The sequence below is a fragment of the Danaus plexippus genome, chromosome 15 (assembly GCF_018135715.1).
Source record: "Danaus plexippus chromosome 15, MEX_DaPlex, whole genome shotgun sequence".
NCBI lineage: Eukaryota > Metazoa > Arthropoda > Insecta > Lepidoptera > Nymphalidae > Danaus > Danaus plexippus.
The window spans coordinates 6983951-7000371 of NC_083547.1; the positions used below are offsets into that span (position 1 = coordinate 6983951).

Consider the following 16421-nt stretch of genomic DNA (forward strand, 5'->3'; position numbering starts at 1 on the left):
AAGTCGTATATTTTCGATATATATTTTATGCTTTTTAAATTCTTGATTAATGATTACGTTCAACTCGATCTTTTATAGACTTATTTCTCTTTTCTTTGTGAAAACCATAATTTGTTTACTCGTCATTCATAGAATTTTCTTGCTTAAAAGCGTTGAAAGTGCCGTAATGTTACTTAGTCTAACAATTTTTATGATAAATTGTTGAAGGTTTTTCAGTTTCAATGGAGTTTTTATAAAACATAAAAGATAATGAAGTTCTGGTAATTAATGCGCACATTTGTAAAGGTGACAGAGAAATTGCCCGCGAATGTAATAAAGGTCAAACACATTAGGGTAACTCGGGTAATACCCTAATTGTATGAAAGATTCGAGCGTTAAATCTCTACTAATTAGTTATGTTTTCCCAACGTTTTTATACTTTACACAAAATTATTTGGCGGTCAAAGGGTTTTCACGAAACTTTTAAATACGCAGCACAAATTAATAAGCTAAAAAATGATTACTTTTTGTTAACAAATTCGATTATAATTTTAAACCCTGCTTGAGTTATTAGTTACTTAATTTATAGATAATCTATGTTCACCTCGGGCACTAAAATTTCTATATAAGTAAATTAATTAATGATGAAGAAAACATTTTGTGACTTTTTACGCGATTTTATATTGTACTAAAAATAGTTGAAATATTCCTTTTGTTCTCTTGTAATCAATGACAATAAAGGGTTACTTCGATAATATTAAAGTTATAGAATTATTTTTAATTCTCTCAACAAATTATTTTGTATTTCGTTTATATTTTATAATAAATATATTTTAATTAATTGCATACGTTAAAACAAAACTAATATTTTCGCATGTACTACGGATATTAGTTTTATTGAAATTAATATGCGTGAAGGGCTCACTTATATTCACTGTATATATTTTGCTACTGAAAAAGTAAGTATTTATATAGTAAACCTTATTACTCACTCACTGATTTAATGATATTGGATTTAAAAAATGCCTAATTAAAAGGTTACAACAAAAGCTGAAAGTATGTATAAACCTTTAAAGATTAAAAAATAACATATAGTTATAAAAAAAAAATATTTATTATATTTCTATAAAACTGTAAAATTTAAATATATATAAGCTTAAATAAAAACGTAATTTCGTTACTTATAACAGAGATAATTATGTTGTTCTGGATTCCATAATACAGATGTTTGGTTTATTTATAATTTTGGGTGTTATAAAAAAGGTATATATTGTCAGTGTTTGCCTTTCAAAGCTTTTAATTAACTTGTTTTGTTGGTGTAGAATCTTGAAAAATTTTTTTGAAACAGATATCTTCAATCGATAGAGTAGACATTTTAGGGACTTAAATTTGGATTGCAACACATAGTTCTGTATGAGACATCATTCCGGATCCAGCAAAATCGGACATTTTATTTGGCTGAAAGTATCAGTTTCCCGAACTTCGACAAAACGACACTCAAATGAGGCAGTGGACTAGGAATAAGTGAAAAATCTTATTCTAAAAGTTTTTACTAACTATTAAAATGCAATCTTCTTTAGGCGAAATTATTGAAGTTTATTCGAATAGCTTATTCTTATAATATTATATTAACTATTGCCAAACCAATAACGTAGTGTTAGTTTATTTTCAACTTAATTAATCGTTAATGGTCTAACTAATGAATATTGTGGCCTAAATCTTACTGCAAACTTTAATTGTCACTATTGGTTGCTACTTTTACGCGACTGTTGTAAGGTTGTGGTAAAACGTGTACGGAAACAATGTTTCAACTTTTATACATGTATGATTTTTAATTTTAAGTATTGTTTAATTAAAGATGTAAGGAATTTTGTTTATCAGACCTAAATAAATAATACTGTAACATAATTATTAATCCCAAACCAGCCAAAACACATATCCTGTCGTGTAATTTAATGAGAATTGCTTAAGTATATTGTTATGTTTTTAACTGGCTATTTATATGTTTAAACAGTTCTTTGAAATGTTATTTAATTAGATCAACGAAAAACAATTGTGGAGAAGGCGATTGAACTTTGTCGTAAACTGTAGAATTATAATTTTTTTCTCATTTTAAGCATATAACGAAATGTTTTTTCGGTATAATATTTTAAAACCAAAAGCAACTAGAATTTCGATAGAAAACTATTTTGAAAAATTGTCTGTCTTCCTAAAATCATCTGGTGTCCATCATATCGATTCCCAGGTACATGTTACCTATGAAAAATAAAATAAATTATTATTCGAGGGCTAGAAAAAGGTTATATTATATATCCTTGCAGTCTTTAGTTAGTCCTGTTATCGAAAACTATATATATATAATCCTGTGTAATGTAAGCGACCTGTTCTGTTCGGCTGAATCACAGTTGATCCATATGAGCCAAGATGGAGCGTCATGGCAGAGGATGGGTGAGGTCTGTGATGATGAGGTTCGTAATGTGATTTTAAAACTCCACAACAAAAGAACCTTTACGAAACAACCAAATCTGGTATGACGAGTTTGTTAAAGTTAGAACATCAACTCAATGAGCATGCATTTTACTCTAAATCTTTATGCATTGAAATAGAGGAGTAGGGACAAGTAAATTCTCAAGTTATAACAATACTTCTTACTGTAATGGGTAATATGATATCATTTATGGTTGAAATGTATGGGAAAATGTATGATTATAAAAAGAATCAAAGCAGTAACAGTCTGTATTAATTTATTTTCTAAGTACTGCATAATATTTAAATGACTGAATGAATTTAAACAAATAAAATGAACTACAAGATGAGGCATCTATTTTATGAATTGGAATTTTGTAGAAGCTACTACTTTTATAAGGGAAAAAGACATGTTTTTTCTGCCTTTCCTGTAGTGTTTGCTTTGCTGTCGCAATACAAACGTCATAAAAACTACGAAATTTACAGAAGCTGAGAATCGCCGTGACTATTTGTCCACTTGCAGTTTTTTTACGTCCTCGTATAAATTTACTGTACATTCTATCTGTATTGATGCCGTCGGCTGACTATTTCTTAGTAAGGAATACTGTTCATTTCTTTTTTCTCTAAAAAAAAAAAGGAAAAATTACCAATGAGTTCAGTTTCATTCTCATTCTGATGTATTCTTCACTATATAACTGAATATTTTAGAAGGCGAGTAATTTAAAGGCTAATGATGTTTTTAAGTAAACAATTTTTTTTTACTATTTCAATTAACAGGTCTGAAATTAATACAAGCGTAAGTAACATCTTGCTAATTAGTAACAAAATGGAATTAAACATATATGGTATCGATAAAATTGTAAAAAAAAAACGTTTAAAAAAATATCTATTGAATTAGAATTTTAAATGAGTAAAAAATAATAATAAAACCTGCCATGTAAATGTCGTAGACCTTTTAATTGCTATAAAATTACATCCTCTTTCTATTGTTTATACTATTTTATGAGTTGTTACTATCGTTTGACCTCACACGTCAAATATTACGAGATAACTGTGTATCTCTCCGTCACATAAATAGTCGCTTTATGATTCCGAAGTTGTGTAATTGGGAATACAGTTATTAATAAAAATGTCTGGTAAGTTGTTAAACTTTTCACATTAACCTCTTATTGTCGGTTTCAATTTCCTCTTGATACACGCTTTACAATATTGGCATCGCTAATGTAGCAATTTGCCTTCATTAATAGTTGTTGATATGATGAGTACAGAAGTTGTTAAAAGTATTAAATTAAATCCTTATTTCTAGCTATAACCGATGTTAATAAGTTTGATAGAGCTCTAAATATAAAATTTGAAAATGGAACTTCTTTAAGTGTTGAAGATTGCTGGCTTCGAGATAATTGCAGGTAAACACAATATAAAAATATATATATTTTTTTCACTCAATGTAAACCCAATTTCAAAAACCTCAACGAATATAAAACCTTTTTAAAAATATTTTTTTATCCTTTTTCATTGTTACGGTTCTCTTAATTAGTTTTTAAAATTCTGGTACACGGAAACATAAAATTTAGGTTTAGTTGTCATAACCATAAAATTTGCGTTGTTTGGTTTTATTTAACTGTTAGGGGATTTCCGCTGTAAGAAAATGTAAATATATATATATTTTTTTGCTGACTCTTTTTAAATACATTTATACGAAAACAATGTATTTTTTTGTCATTGGTACTATAAATTTGCTTTGTCATGTTAGCGAGAAAATTACGGAATCACTTATATTTGACTACACTTGAAGTAAATTGTTTGCTGAATAAATAACAAGTAATTTCTTTCTTAAATACAGTACTCGAAATTAAATTTTGAGAGGACAATCACAGCGGCAGCATTGCAATAGATGTCTTACATACAAGGACAAAGAATTGTCTCGTGCCAAAGAATTGTTTATTTCGGTATAATTTAAACATTTCATATGTCCGGCAACTTTAATATTTTCTACGATGTATAACTTTACATTCATTTTAGAATATTGATGAATGTAAGCAACGTGTTATTAATAGTTTAGTTTAAAATGCATTTTATTTTTCGATACTTTTTCAGATGTTCGTCGTGCTATCGCTCTGATACTTTTCAAAAAGCTAATTACCTATTAGAACTATCAGGCATCAAGATAAGCACTTTTAAATTCGACGCTTGTAATCTATACATCGAATGTAAGAATTTCTGATTAACCTTTATAGAAAAAATATCATTACATCATTTAGAAAATAAGACATTTTGTAAATAATAAGAAGGTAAGGGAAGTATTTATTATAAATCATAATATTTTAGGGAATGACAAACATCAGTCGACATACGAAGCATCTTTTTTAATAAAATTTCAATATGATAAATGGAAAGACAGTAGAAAACTAAGACCAATATTATGGAAGGGTTTGGACATTGAAAATAAAATAGCAAGGGTTCATGCCCGTGAATTCCTTAACACCGAGAGTGGTGCTATCACAGTATTCAAATCTCTAATAGACTACGGCGTTGCTTTAATTGATCAGGTAAAAAAAAAATGAAGTGATGTTTAAAGTCTGCGGATTTTTTTAAATTAAATCGTTTAGGTAGGTGTATCTCTGGAAGCTACGGAACAGGTGTGCAAAGCGTTAGGTGGTGTACAACATACCTTGTTTGGAGGCATGTGGCAGTTTACCTCCGTCCAGGACTACGCTGACACCGCTTACACGAATCTGCCATTAGCTGTGCACAATGATAACACTTACTTCAACGAGGCAGCTGGGTAATAAACATATAAACATAAACAATATCTAAGTTGAATCAAAACATTTTTTATTTTACTAACGTTGGTATTTTTAGTTTTTTTAAACTTGACGCCTTTTTCCAAAATTATTTTTAATATGTTATAGATAAAAAGGGATATTCAATAACAATTTATGTCTGACTTTTTTTTCCTAGCCTCCAGATACTGCATTGCCTGGAACATTCCAATGGAGAAGGCGGAGAAACAATTTTAGTTGATGGTTTTTTTGGAGCTACGAAATTGAAAAATGAATTCCCTGAGGATTTTGAGTTCTTGACTAATTTTAATTTAGACGCGGAATATTTGGAAGATGGTCATCATTATAAATATTCGGCACCTGTTATAAATGTTGACAAGGAAAAGAATTTGGAACAAATAAGGTAATTTAACAAATAGGTTCTATATAGTTATTTTTTTTTTCAATAAAATCAAAATAAAAAAATATCGTAGTATAGATTTTAGATAAAGAATTTTGATTAAAATTTTAGTTTGCTTAAATTATCAGGTTTAATGTTTACGACCGCTCACCGATGGCATTCTCTAGTGGTGAGGAATGCAGGTCATACTACCGCGCGCTATGGAATCTCTCGACCTATTACCAAAATACCGACTGTCAATGGAAATTTAAATTATACCCAGGTGAGACCGCTTAACGTAATATATACCTAGATATTAAGTTGGGGAAGAAACACAAGAAATAACCTTGACGAAGATATATTTATTTTATTACAAATTGTCTTTTTCAATGAAAAAAAAAATCATTTTTAAACTCAATTTAAATATTGTGTTTGTTTGTACTTTGACAGTGATTGCTAAAAATACGCGACCTTTTATAATGATCGGTAGCAGTGACCTACATTGTCACTGACATTTAATTAATGTGTTGAAAATTATGAACAATAATAAATTGACTTTAAATTTAGTTAAATTATAAAAAAAATCCGATCTAATCAAATACCTTTCGTCATTTATATCGAATAAACTATTTAAGGATTTTGGATGAACATAAAAAAATAATTGTGAGTTTAAACCACAGCAGGAGCAAACAGTATTACTTTCACGATAAATGACTATGCATATTTAAAATGTGATTTTATTCAATAAAATAACCTATGTCCACACTCGTATCTTATATTTTAAAATGTGATCAGGTTTGGTGATGGTGATGGACAACTTCAGAGTACTTCATGGAAGAACAGCTTTCACAGGAAATCGTATAATATGCGGTAGTTACGTGTCACGTTCCGATTGGCTTAATAAAGCACGAGCTTTGAAACTTATACAATAGCAGTGCTTGTTTTGTGCTTCAATAATTAAAATAAATTGTTTGTGACGATGTCATAATTTGTGCATTTTAATATAGAACTCCATAAACTTACCCCATGCATTGTTTATTGTGGACTTCATTCAGCACAAGGAATAAGTCTTAAGAGATAATTGAAATATAAAAGGTTAATATTCTTCGTGTCTTTAATTAAATAATTTTATATTAATATTATAGATAGAATTTATTATCTTTAAGCTATAAATTAAGCAGCAATTGTAAATTATCAAACAGTTTGTTTCTGATGGAACATGACATTTTATAAACTTGGTCTGAGAATTTGTAAAACAACTTTATTGTTGTTCGTTATTATATATATATATATAATAACAATATATATATAAACTACAAATAGTATTTATGTAAAATAAATACAGTTAATACATCAAGATTTTTTTTTCACTTCTTAATTCCAATAGCAATGAATTTGTAAGTGTTAACAATAATTCAATTCAGAATCAAAGAGAAATTAATGTCATTTAAATGAAACTAATATATTTCAGATATACTCCGCGTAGTATATCCGAAATATATCAGTTTCATTTAAATGAATAAAACTCGCGAAAGTCTTAGATCTCATTATGAGAAATTAATGTCCATTTTTATAATTATATGTTCAAAAATATTTACCGACAATGTACGTCTTGATTGATAAAAATAATAATATACTCACTATAATTTAGTTAATTCATATTAAAAACTGGCTTCACAAAACAAAAATTTTTTTTTTTGTTATTATCTCCAGTTTACATAGTAAGACGACATATAAGATGTGATATGAGATTACTTAAATAAATAATAAGAAATCTACTTTGAAGAAATTATATCAAAACTTTTCGTAATTTGATAAATATATACGACATATTTTTTAAGTTTTTACCTTTAAAAATGTATGGAAATTATTTAATTTGTCACCGATTTCGTCATTAGGTAGTTCATTGATCATGACCCTTATTCGCTATTAGACATCTCGGATTCAATTCAATTAACTTGATATTGTGGGTTATAATATATGATAGCATCAGTTAATGATATTAAGGTTTCACAAAGGAGCACCCAGCACAATGAAGTCGAGTTAACGAAGTTTCTCAACTTCCTAAGACACCCTAATCGGCTTCCAGACTATTAGAGGCGCTTGAAATGTTTAAGTTTGTAGAGACCGTGTGATGTTGAGTTTAAAAAAATAAATCATTTCTTTAAATACGTTGAATATTATCATTATTGTTAAAAAGTAACTTTCTAAAAATTTAAAATTCTTTTTAATTAATTCATTGAAAGCATAATCGAATTACTTCTTGTTTAATTAAATTCCTTAAAAAAATTAAAGGTAAAAATTATCTAGTCCTATTATTTTACAATGAGGTATCTTTGTATTGTAGCAAGAAATATTTTTTCGTTTAATTTTGTTAAGAAATTTAGAATACCAATTGAATTAGTTAAAAGATACAAAAAGCTGTATAAGTATGAAAAGAACACATTTTGCTATCTAAATCTACATGGCATCCTTTATATAATACAGTTTAGCTTCAAAATACTACGATACGTAATTAAAATAATAGTTTTAAGTTTATTAGGACGTGCTGTGAAAATTTTCAAATACATTTTTATTCAACATAATACGCTGAAGTGGAATCAATATACAAATTATTATCTTACAAAATCGGCTAAGCAATAATTCAATGATTTCGTCCAAGTGATCTTCGAAATTGCAATCAGAGAGAAAAGTACAAAATGTATTAAATTAAATGGTAACCAGCCGGCAGTGACATACATGTACCTGTAGACCTTCCCGGTGAGGCTGTAAAAAGCAATAGGACTAACAGCAACATTCAAGTTAAGAAAGAGACATATATCTAATGTCACGTAAGTTCATACAAAAAAATAATCCTATGTAGTGATTTTGCGGAAATTATCCGAAATTCCGGGAGAAATTGTAATCTATGTATGTATGTCTTATTCAGTTATTTGAACTACATTATTGTAAAGTTTTATAAAAATCGGTAAATTATTTTTACCTTAAACAGCGACAAATTTACATACATTTGCATTTATAATATAATATTATAAACACGTTATATTATACTAGGCTTATTGTTGTACAAATTTAATTTGCCATGTTAATTAAGTTGGAAAGTAAAGTAGTAATTTAAATAAAACTATTCTCAAGGCTTCATTTGACGCCTTTGTTATTTATAACCGTCTTCATTGCTTCCTTCAATTGTGATTAGATTTAAATACGTAGATACTACGTGCAAAAACCTGAGATGTAATTTAAATAGTTAACTTCATTACTGGTTCTATGGTTCAACAATCGAAATAAGAATAAGGTAATAATAAACGATTATTACAGATCAGAATTATAAAAATACCATTTATTGGAATACATACATCGTATGCCTAAATTAGTGTATGAAAAGTAAAGCATTGTACGGAAGAAAATTTTAGAAATATGGTTTGTGGTTTGACTTTATAATGTATGAAGATTATCATCAAAACGGAAACTCTTTAACAAAATACAGTTTTATTATAATTTTTTAAGGGTCCTTGAAAATAAAACAGTTTTTAAATGTAACTTACAATAAGCTATTAAGTCTATTTTGCTTTAAGCTTTTTTACTAAAGGTTTATATCTTTTAGACGCCTAGATTGTTAAATTTAATTTTATTACCTATAGAAGATTGATATTTAGGTTACTTTTTATTAAAAACGGAATATGTTATTTATTATTATTTTGTATTAAATTCGTCATAACTATTAAAGGGCAATGTTTTATCGTACATTCGAAATGAAAGCAAAATCACCGGCGAAGAAAAAAGAATCTTTCAGCTATCATAACCCTTGACTTTCGGAGATAGTGTGAATGACGTAAAAATCAATAACTAACAAAAATAAAGGAATTAGAAAATCAGTGAGTGAAGTCAAATGTTTCATACATAACCTTATAAACTTTCATAAAAAGTGTTTGAAATATAACATCACTGTATCGTTCTTCATAAATATATTTTTATATTCAGTGTAAGTTATAAACTGGACATGCTGTATAATACGAACAGTTTATGGCAAAAAGGCATTAATGACTTACGGAATTTACACAGATAAAGTTAATGGAACATCATATACTTCAGAATAATACCTGCCATAAACCGAAGTTCAAGGGAACTCGAACTCAAACAATGTTCAAGAACCATAAAATATTTTTACTGCTTGAGTATTGAAAATTCAATTCTTTGAGAAATACCAAGTATTTTGTGAGACATGAGCAAGCAGATGTTGTTCGTTTCATGTTTAGTATAACGCGAAGTTTCCCACATGCTTTGCATTATTATAATTACTTTCGTGCAAACTCTTGTTAAAGTTACATATTATAATATTATACTTACATTAGGTATAAAATTAGTAATACCTAACACTAGATGAAATATACGTCAATACCTCGTCTTAAGACTTCAGATATTTTAAAAAAAATAATTTGTTTTTCAACAATATTAAAATACATCTGAAGATTGCTGTGAATTAAATTTTTATATCTCCAGCGTGGTTTTAATAATATGTTTATAAATCTTATATGGGTTTTATATAAATAATGATTGCATAAAAAAAATATTATAAATTTGTAAAGTGCACATAAACATTGACAATATGTAACATAAAAATTAATTTTAAAATTACGCTATTTGTATAATGAATACTATTAAGTGTGATACTTTATCGGTCGTAGATAAAATTATATATTTTTATAGTCAAAACGAAGATATCGGTCAGTTGGTTGTTTTAAATGTGGCCTTCATCAGTACAAAGACGTGCAGAGTATATTCTGCCAGTGTCGTGTTGAATGGAGGAGACACGATCGGGGATTAACTTAGGAATGTAATAAAATTTTACAGCTTCGACTGAAATCACTATTAGCAACTTTGTTAGTAGATATAAAACAACAAAAATTTAATTATATGCAAACATAGGAGATATATACTATATAAAAAATTGAAACTAATACTATTATTATATAAACGAAGATAATTTTATAAATAAATTAGTAGCACATGTGATGACGTGTAGCTTATTTTATTAATTTAATCAATCGACAAAACGATTGAACCTTAAGACCCTCAGCAGTGTTGTTATAAGGATTTCCTACAAAACGACTATTTGATAGAACGCGCCCGCGTAGTTACGATCATAAAACATTTTTACTTTTTCTCATATTTCCAGCAATGTTTTTGCTAAAACTTGTTTTTTTTTTACAATATCATAGGATCAGGGGCGTAGGCGAATTTTATTAGTAGTACGAGTATAATATCATAGCTAATAGTATAAAAATAAGTTTTTTGTATCACAATTTTCCTTACAATATCCACATGATAAATACAATTAAGTTTAAACTTGGACATACATACACGTAGTTTAAAATTGGCTACTGAAAATATACTGATAAATTATAAGTTTCATGAATATAAAAATTCAAAATCCGAGGTATGTTTTCAGGCTTCAGTAATAATATAAATGATACACACATGAACCATTGTCTCCGATGTATTGATTTATCATAAGCATTATAATACTAATCCGTCGATGGATGTAATGTGACACGCAAAAGATGGACAAAAAATTCTATTTCGAAAAATTAAGTTTTTAAATTACGTGTTGCTTTAATTGTACTTTAACTATAACAACAATAATAGCCGAAAATGACATCTCAACTATAAATAAAATATACTTAACTATATAAAAGTCAAGACAAAACATTTAAATAAAATAGTTTTATAAATAACATATGACTTTATTTTAGCTGATGTTATATTATTATATAATATTGTAGATATTATTATTTAGTGATTTAGTTTGACGAACATTGCAACTGCAAATGATTATAATTTATCAAGTATCTAGATTCACGGGTTTATTCATGTGAAACGTATTCATGCTCTCCGAGCTCGTTTAATTGGAATTTAGGGAGACTTGCAGCTGACAGTATTATATGGTAAATATTTGATTAGCATCAAACAACTAAATGGAAAATGGCATCGCTTAATATACTCGTATATGTATGTAAAAAAATAAGTCTATATTTGATAATATTATATTTTGCTATTTTAAAAGACATATATAGAGTCAGTGTATTGCATGAGATGGAAAATCGTGAGGTCGGTGCTTTACATTAATGTCTGTAATTATTATTTTTAGGTAAAGTTAAAAAAAACTTAACTTATTATAGAGCCATACTGAATAATTTTGATGACACTGAAAGATACAGAAAAATCAGCTAAAGTTATAAATTAAGACTTTTAAATAATTATTTTTCTAGAGTAGTGTCTTTATGTCAGTGATTAACTACTGAATATATGTTAAACCCACTGCTCAGCTTTCCTATTTGGTACTTAACATTATTATTGTACTTTAAAATTATACCACCAAATAAAATTAAACGAAACGTTAAGTTTGAATATGTAATTTTTATGCAACTGTTCCTTCTGTTTTCTTAACTCGCACCAATATTTTTTTAAATATATTGTGTTATTAAAATTGAGTGAAATGATAAAGAGAACTGAATCCCTGTGTTGTCTTGCATAAAGTAGGCACGGAGTCAAATACAATTATTTTAAATCGTACAGAAACTTGGTATTGGTAAAAAAAATTTACCGGACTATTGATTGTTTAATGAAATTGCCTTCACTTGGAACAAAATACTTGTGAAAACAAAATATTCTCTCTCGTGAGTCATAATTTCACTAAGAACTATGTTAAGTATTTTAAAAACCAGCAAAATGACTGTTTTTATGTTAAAAACTTTAAAGAAGCTTCGTAATTGGTGAACAAACTATTACGTTTGTACTACCCTACTCCAATTTTCTTTTGTGGTGCTACGAGTGAGTCATTTACCGATATTTTCAATAGCTTTTAAACTTTAGCATAAACGTATTAAGATCCATTCTTTTAACATTCAACATAATATAAATAACATTCTTAAAAAGATAGTTAAGCGGTTTAACAACAAAATATTCAATATACTTTAACGATCCTTTTAATAGATCCTGGGGCTTGAGTAACAAGTTTAATCAACCAAATTATTGGTTAAAAACAAACATTTTAGGCTTAAATAGACCTAAAGGCAAGCCATCATCTTGTTACATAGAAAACAAGAAATAATTATATGGTATTATATTGTTTACAGAAAATAATGTTAGCTGGCTATAATCTTCACAATGTTCTACATTAAACAATATTTCAGTGCAAATTTCATTGAGCGAACGATTACATCATCTGGTTACTTTCAAAGGATTTAAATTTTTATATGAAAAAAAATATCACTAATAGTGAGTTAAATACTTACAATATAAGGAAATAATTAATTATAATGCATAAAATAATATAAATAACAGATATATTGTAAAGAAATTATTTTGTTCTATCATTTCATTAATGTTGAGAGCATTCGGAAGAAAGATGAGGTTCCAACCTTCTCTTAGTATGATTTTCAGCTAACAGGTGAAATAGAAAGCGGATTATACTGCCTGAAAGATCCCATTAATTACATAATATAGTAGTGGTACGAAAATGTTCATTATCAGAATCCAAATGCAAAGATTCTCCTTTGAAAATTCAAAAATCGTAAAATACGAACTTCATTAATTATTTTTTATGCTTACAGCATTATTTCGAGTTCAATTAAAAATTTTGTTTCAGTAATAGTTCGTTCAAGTGTTACATAAGCAGTTAACAACTCATGATTTGGTGTATTGCCATCATAAATTACAACATCATAATTTACAAGTGCCAACGGAATTGAGAGCTCTCTATGTGCAGAGATATTAATTTGTCAGTTGAAAATATCCTCCCATACGAAATATTCTTATTTGTAGGGATTTTCCAAGTCGTGGTGGCCTGGAGGTTAAAGGACCGCCTCTCATGCGTGAGGGCGCGGGTTCGAAACCTGGCAAGTACCAATGTGATTTTTCATAGTCATATGTACTTTCTAATAGTATTTAGACACCAATGACGAACGGTGAAGGAAAACATCGTGAGGAAACCTGGACTTATGATTTCAAATTATAAGTTTGAAATCGCCAACCCGTCTTGAGCAAGCGTGGCGATTAATGCTCAAACCTTCTCCATGCGAGAAGAGGCTTATGCTCAGCAGTGGGCTTCCGATAGGCTGATGATGATGATGATGAGGGATTTTCTAGTTTTAATTTGTAGGTCTAACAAAGAAAACCTTACTTTGTCATTCATTGTGAGCATGGAAGGTAGTTTGTAGTTGAATTTCAATGGCAACACCATGTACTAGGATTTTTTTAACTTGCAATATCGATTCGGAATGATCTTTGGTTACTAGTAACGATATTTTTTTTAAACATGGTACAAAACGCTAAGGGATCATTTTGACATACTTTATAACAATAAAATAAATCAGTTGTCTTCAATTCACTCCTAATAGATAAATTGCTGGCATGGGCACGGAAACCTATGAAATGAATCTGGGGCTAAGGACTAGACTCCAGGCTTTATTTATCTCGGGTACATAAATCAAATGTCTACTAATATAAATGGGTTCGAGCTTCCTGAACTATGAGCAACCTAAATTCAGGACAGTTCGTTCGACAGAAAGATCGTTCTTAAAATAGATATGTTGTCGTCAATGCTTTTGGTTATTTATATTATTCAATAAGTTTGTTTAGGTTAACGGAATAGCTAAACACATGTAAATAAGAGTCTGCACGATAAACGATTTTATACAGCTACATGGAAGTTATTTTATAAATATGAATAAACAATTAGAATCAGTTGTTGAATAATAATTAATAGGAAAGGTATTTTTTTACGAAAGCTAAACTGAATGACTCGTTCTGAATGAAAATTAATTTACTTGTTTAATCGATTAAAACACATCAGTATTCATTTATGCCTGATAGTGACAGAACAACTAAAGAGGTAGAGCAAATTTTCGATATAGGTTATTGTATGAACGTTCTATTCACGACTTGGGTAATCTATTGTGACGACCAAAATAAATTACAGTTATGCTAATCACACGCCCAGTCTAAATACATTCCATTGTATCATTTTGTCAATTTGTAAAATAGAAGCAGAGACAAATAAGACAAATTCTATATCCGCTCAATCTTTACACCATTTCACAAATTAGCCTCCAAAAGCTACGTGAGGAGAATTTTATGCAGATCATGTTTTGTTTACGGAGATTCTCCTTGTTTCACGGTTGGCTGAATCGAGTTAAAATAATAATATAAAATATGGAACCTGTATTCGAGTTTGGAATAATAATAGACTTGTAAATTTAGCTATCGTAATAATAACAGTATTTTATTGTTTACAGATATTTATAAAATATATGTATTATTTAATAAATCCAAAATGTATTAGGAGTATTGAATTTTGGTACTATGCAGGAAATGGTGGCAATTCCCCGGTCGAGCTGATCCATGTTCGAGCTGTAGTAAATTTACCACTTAAAAAATTGCGTACAATTTACTTATTCGTTTTTTCATCTTTTTCACGCTAATCTTCTTAAAATGTAAATACATATACTCTACTTAAATATAAGAGTTTAATGTAGGCTATTAAAGGTATAGACTATTAAACTCTACTACCCTCTTCCTCAAGAATGAAATTCGGTAACGCATCCGTATAATCTCTTATGTTGCAGATGTCCATGGGCGACGGTAATTACTGACCGTCAAGTAGGCTGTCTGATCGTTGGTCACTCATCAAAAAAACAATATTTCGGTCATCTCTTCAAGTAAATTTGTCTTTCTTGTTAGTGATAAATATGGTGTAATAACAAATATATATATATATATAAAGACTCACGCTAGTTCATGTTTTATTCATGTGATATCGTTCAGATAACACAAAAAATCTAAAAGCTGTTTAACTATCTGGAATTTCGGAAAAAGTGTAGTGATTGTAGGGTTTAAAGTTGTTAATAAAAACTAAATATGTCTATCATCTGTTGATGTGCTCTGATCTGAATAAAATAAATAGTTGTGTTTATATACACCCTTTAATGTTCAATAGATCTGATTATTTAATTTAAATGACAAGTTTGAGAACCAATTGAAAATGGGGAAAAGAAAAAATATGAAATGTCTCCTGGGGTGATATAAATTATGAAAAAATGTGCTATGACTGTCTTTTAAACATCCCTGTATTTTTTTCTCCCTGAAATTAGATTAGACATTATATTCATGATATCTGATTGAGTGATACGTAAAAAATCTTTATGAGAAACAGAAATAAATCTAGAAACTCAATGTAGCAAATGATATTTATGATTCCTATATGATTTTTGTATTTTTAACGTGTGTAATGAGACAAGTGAGTGGATGATCTACCATATGTTAGCAATTATTAGCACCAATTTATGTATGTATATTATATTTCTAGAAGGTTCGTAAGCTACCTTTTAAATATCTTAAGTAAATCTTGGAAGGAGGATCATTATAGATTTTGCACGTAAGTGGAATGAATAAGGATCAAAGTCACCGTGAATGCTCGACGTTGTTGGTTGCCAAAAAGGTATTTGAATATAGAACTTTGAACTGCGAGTTAATAGTCAAAGGTCAGAAAATAATTGTTCTGTGTCCACGTGCTGAATAAACCTATTCTTATGCTTTTATAAATCCTTAGCAAATATATACATAGTTAGTACAAAAATAGATTAAGAACGGTAGTTCTATACAAAAATATTATATTTATATTTAGTTTTTTTATTGGACATATGACTTATAAAATTTTCCTTCTATAAAACCCACATCAATAACGTCCGGTTTTTTTTGTTACAAATGTAAGGTCTACTTTAAGGGTTCCTTGCATGCCATTATGATTATTACAA

The 16421-nt window shown here is 28.5% G+C and overlaps 1 protein-coding gene across 1 annotated transcript; it reads left to right on the top strand.

Moving 5' to 3' along the window:
• The first annotated feature begins 3454 nt into the window (after positions 1-3454).
• On the top strand, positions 3455-6595 carry LOC116766582 (trimethyllysine dioxygenase, mitochondrial). The gene is made up of 8 exons (XM_032656487.2): positions 3455-3581; positions 3752-3851; positions 4543-4655; positions 4774-4994; positions 5055-5230; positions 5407-5631; positions 5757-5890; positions 6403-6595. Exons 1-8 carry the CDS (start codon positions 3575-3577, stop codon positions 6537-6539), a joined length of 1113 nt encoding a protein of 370 aa, XP_032512378.2. The 5' UTR covers positions 3455-3574; the 3' UTR covers positions 6540-6595.
• Positions 6596-16421: the final 9826 nt, after the last annotated feature.